Source organism: Aureococcus anophagefferens (genome assembly GCF_000186865.1).
Source record: "Aureococcus anophagefferens unplaced genomic scaffold AURANscaffold_55, whole genome shotgun sequence".
NCBI lineage: Eukaryota > Pelagophyceae > Pelagomonadales > Pelagomonadaceae > Aureococcus > Aureococcus anophagefferens.
In genome coordinates, this window is record NW_008705608.1 from 81441 (window position 1) to 86025 (window position 4585).

The window sequence follows — 4585 nt, forward strand, 5'->3', positions numbered from 1 at the left end:
CTTGTTGATCATGACGCCCTCCGCGAAGTTCGCGCGCTGGCTCCGGCTCGGGTGCTCGGCCCGGGACCGCCGGGGCTTCTCCGACCCGGCGAGGTCCACGAGGCTGAGCGTGGCCGAGAACACGACGCCGCGGACGTCCGTCGCCACGTGGAGTTGGAGCACCGCGTGGCTCCGCGAGCTCCGCGAGTTCATGCGCGTCTTGCCGATGCGCCGCCGCTTTTCGCCGCGCTTCAGCAGCGCGTCGAGCTCGTTGGGGTCGCGGATGACGACGCGGTGCGCGCCGGCGACGTAGACGCCCCGGTGCTTCTCCTCGCGGAGCGCGACGGCCGACTCGGGGTTCAGCAGGTCGCGCACGGCCTCGTTGTAGACCTCGAGGTAGACGCAGGACACCGTCGTCTCGCCCTCGGCCTCGAAGATCTGCTCGCACGCGAGGCGCATGAAGCCCTGCATCGTGTGCGTCTTGCCCGACGCCGTCTGGCCGTACGCGAGGAGCGTGCCGCTCCGGCCGCAGACGAGGTCGCCGACGATGGACCGGCAGGCGTGGTCGTAGACCTCCGTCGTGTGCGCGTCGGCGTCGCAGACGTGGTCGAAGCGGTAGCGCTCGCCCGCGCCCTTGCCCGCCAGCTGCACGAGCTCGTCCTCGGCCGCGCGCCAGGCCAAATCGCCGTCCGCGCCGCCCGCGGGCCGCAGGCGCACGCAGACCGTCACCGGCGTCGGCGCCTGCGCGTCGTCGTCGTCGGCCGGCGGCGGCGGCGCGGGCGTCGGAGGGAAGGCCTCCTCCATCCAGCGGTCGTGGGGCTCGCGCGGCGGCGAGGGGAGCGGGTCCGTTTTCTGGGGGGTGCTCATGGGGATCAGAGCGCAACGGCGGCGCCCATACGCCAACGTCGAGAATCGGTCGAGATCGAGAGCTCGCGAGGCCTCGAGGCTCAACGTGAGCAACGATGCGTGTTGACGAAATGGCGTCGATCCGTGCGCGCTGACCACCACCGCGATGCGATGCAAAACCTAGCACTCGTCCTCCTCGCATTGCTGCGACCGTGCGCGCCGTCGGGCGCGGACCACATCCTCCGGGAAGGCACGCTGCAGCCGGGCGCCGTCGCCGCGCCGCCGCGCCTCGTCTTCGTCCACATCCCGCGCGCGGCCGGCGGCTCGTCGATGAACGCGGCGCCGTCGGTCCTGCCCAAGGGGACGACGCTGCTCGGCAGCGCGGAGTCGGCGGCCTGGAGCCGGCTCACGCGGGAGCGGCTCGGCGCCGGCGGCGGCCTCGTGACGATGCTGCGCTTCCCTCTCTCGCTGGCGCTGTCGCAGTTCCTCTACTGCAAGTTCCAGCTGCGGCGCCGCAAGGGCCGCGGCCGCTTCCCGAACCGCGACCCGGGCCGGCCGCGCGCGCCGACGGGCGGCTTGGACGAGTGGGCGGCGCACTTTCCGTCGGACACGTCGTACGGCTGCTACGATCCCACGAACGTCCAGTACCGTTTCGTCGCGGGCAACGGCAACGCGCGCGGCGCCGGCGGCGTCGCCGCGCGGATGACCATCGACAAGGCTGTGAAATTCCTCGACGACGAGTTCTATTTCGTCGGTCTCGTCGAGCTGCACGCGGAGTCGCTCTGCGCTCTGGCGCACGCGACGACGGGCCGCGTGCCGGCGCACTGCGGCTGCGGCGTCGACGCGCCGGCGCGCCGCGCGACGCACGGCAAGATCCGAAAGCTCCAGAACGTCACCGCGGCCAGCCTCGCGCCGGCGCAGCGAGACGCGCTCGCGCGGATCACGGCCAAGGACCTCGTCCTCTACGCGCGCGCGCTCCTCAGCTTCGAGCGGCGCGTCGCCGACGTGCGGGCGCGCACGGGCGTTTCGCTCGTGTGCGACGGCAAGCTCGACGCGCTCTGGGCGACGACGCTCGAGTACGCGTGCGCCGGCGCCGCCGCGCACGCGACGCGGCGGGTCCTCCACGGGAGCGACAGACGATGTTCGTAGTATGTAGCTACTGTCTCGCTGGGGTCTTTGACGAGGAGCGACGCGCTCGCCGCGGCGTCGAGCTCTCCGAGGCCCGCGGCCGCGATCGCGCGTGGATGTCTAATTGAGGGGATTTTGCGTTAGAGATCGCGAGGCGCGCGCCAGTACGCGATCGTGTGCTGGAACACATCCTCGGGCGCCTTGACGAAGAGGCGCTCGTGGAGGGGCACGCTCGACGACGACGTCGCGAGGCCGCGTTCCCGGAGCGACGGCAGCTCCCGTCGGAGCGCGAGCAGTTCCTGGCGCGGCGCGTCGACGTACGGACGCCAGCCACCGGCTTCGCGCACAGCGGCGAGGAAGTCGACGAGCTCCCAATGGCCGCGAGCGTCGGTCTCTGGATCTTTTCCGTACTTATCGCGAACGTCGAGCGGTGCGCCTCGGCTTAGCAAAAGCTTGACCATTCCGATATTGTCGTTAATGGCAGCGAAATGAAGCGCGGTACGCTGAACTCTAGAGCTGCTGTCTACGCGAGCGCCGGCGTCTAATAGGATGACTGCTTGGTCGTGTTGATTTGTGGCGGCTGCGAGAGTCAAAGGCGCGAAACCAAATCTTAAGTCGCAGCAGTTAACGTCGGCGCCATGTGCGATGAGCCAGTTCATGGTCATGCACCAACCCGCGCGCGCGGCGTGCCAGAGGCGCGGCGCACTACGGATTTCCAAATGCATGTCATCATCATCTTCCTGTCCTATTACGATGCGCACGCGCTTCTCCCCAGCTTCGCGCAGGAGTTCCGCTCGAACGACTTCATCGAGGTCGCCGCCCGACGCGTGGAAAGCCCGAATCTGGTCGAGAAAGGCGCGCTCTGATGCGCTGATATCCGCGTCCGAGCCCTGAGTCATATTTGAGCTGGTCTCGATTTAGGGTAATGTTGAGCGTCAACGCGTCTTCAAGCTGGCAGCCCTTCCCGACGCCGGAGCACAGGAATGCGCCCCCTCGTCGAGCTCTGCACGCGCTGCATCGCGGACTCGCTCCTGGAGGAGGATGCGTGGATCGAAGGCGACGAGCACGCATGGCTGCGGTCGCTGCCGACGGAGATCCGCGAGGGGCTGCTCGCGGCCCTGCGCGGTCGCGCGAGCCCGCGGCTGCTCTCTAAGATCGTCGCCTCAGATCTGCGGCGCGTCGTCGTGGGCCTGCGCGAGGAAGATAAGGAACACGGCTGGGACGGCGTCGCCTCCCTCGCTCCGCCGGCGTCGCTGGAGCTGCGCGGCTTCCGCGGCGCCGTCGGCGTCGAGCAGATCGAGGCGGCGACGGATCGCTTGCTGGGCGCCGGCCTCACGGAGCTTGACCTCTGCGACTCGCAGATCAAATGGTGTTCGTTCCTGCACATCGCCGGGTGTTCCACGCTCCGCACGCTGCGGCTCGGCTGGATCGGCGTGGGCGTCGGCGCCGTCTTCCAGATCGCGGCCTCGCGCGCGCGCCTCGCCGAGCTCGACCTGAGCGGGGCCGCCATCACCTTTTCCTCCGTCGATGCCGTCGTCGAGGCCTTCGGCGCGTCCCTCGAGCGGCTCTCGCTGCGGTCGTGCGGCGACATTTCAAAGGACTCGTCGGCGGGGCTCGAGCCGCTGCCGAAATTGACGCATCTCGACGTCGGCATGACGAACCTGTCCTCCGAAGCCATCGACGCGCTCCTCGAGGGGCGCGGTGGCCAGTTCCGGCACGTCGACGTGTCCGAGTGCGGCGGCGTCGACCGCCAGACCATCGAAGACGCCTTCGGCTCGCTGGATTTCAAGCCCGGGACTGCCGCCCTCGCCTCGATGCCCGAGACGCTCGACCTCACCCGGTCTCCCCGACCTGCCGCTGGAGTGCCTGGTCGTGAGCTGGTGCGACAACATTCCCGCCGGCGTTTGGGCCGCCGTCGCTTCGCGGTGCCCCCGACTCGAGGCCCTCCACGCGCGCGTCTTCATCGATGCGGCCGACTGGCTCACCGCGGCCGCGCTCCGACAGAAAAGGCACCTGCGCGTCGTCTGCCTGAGCCGTTGCCCCGGCATCGGCGACGAGACCTTGAGGACGCTCGCGGCGGAGAGCCCGCGGCTCGAGCGGCTCGAGGTCGACTGGTCCGCGGCGTCCGACGGCGGCGTGCGAGCGGTCCTCGAGTCGTGCCCGCTCCAGTGCCTCAACGTCGCCGGCTGCAAGGCGCTCACGGACGCCGTCGTCGACCTGGCCGCGGCGTCGCCGACGCTGACGTATCTCGACCTGACGTTCTGCGATTGCGCCGACGTGTCGGAGGCGCTCTCGCGGCGCCTCCCGGACCGGGTCCTCGTCGTGGACTACTACAACGAGCAGTACCGGGCGGGCGAGCTCCACGAGGGCCGGCGCCACTCGACCCTGCCCGACACGCCCTGGGACCTCATGCGCCTGCCCTGTGACGTCGACGGTTAGCGCGAGGTTCCGAGTCACACTTAGTAGGACGGATAGCATGTCGTGTGATGCGGGAGAAGGCGCCGGCCCCGCGCGCGGACGCGCAAACTCGAGCTCAGGCTGGGGGAAGCGGATAGCATGTCTTAAACTAATACAGGGGTGGCGCGCCGCTCAGCACGTGTCGTCGTCGCTGGAGTCGCCCCAGGCGCCGGCC

General features: G+C 69.6%; 2 protein-coding genes across 2 annotated transcripts; one reads left to right on the forward strand and one right to left on the reverse strand.

Annotated features, from left to right (window-relative positions):
• Positions 1-48: 48 nt before the first annotated feature.
• Positions 49-597, reverse strand: AURANDRAFT_13618 (hypothetical protein; the record flags this gene model as incomplete). Its single annotated transcript, XM_009043487.1, has 1 exon — positions 49-597. A coding segment is annotated over one exon (549 nt), but the record flags the coding sequence as incomplete, so codon positions are not given.
• Positions 598-2936: 2339 nt separating this feature from the next.
• Positions 2937-4392, forward strand: AURANDRAFT_67902 (hypothetical protein; the record flags this gene model as incomplete). Its single annotated transcript, XM_009043466.1, has 2 exons — positions 2937-3793; positions 3963-4392. The coding sequence occupies 2 exons, from the start codon at positions 2937-2939 to the stop codon at positions 4390-4392; spliced, it is 1287 nt and encodes a 428-aa protein (XP_009041714.1).
• Between the last annotated feature and the right edge of the window lie 193 nt (positions 4393-4585).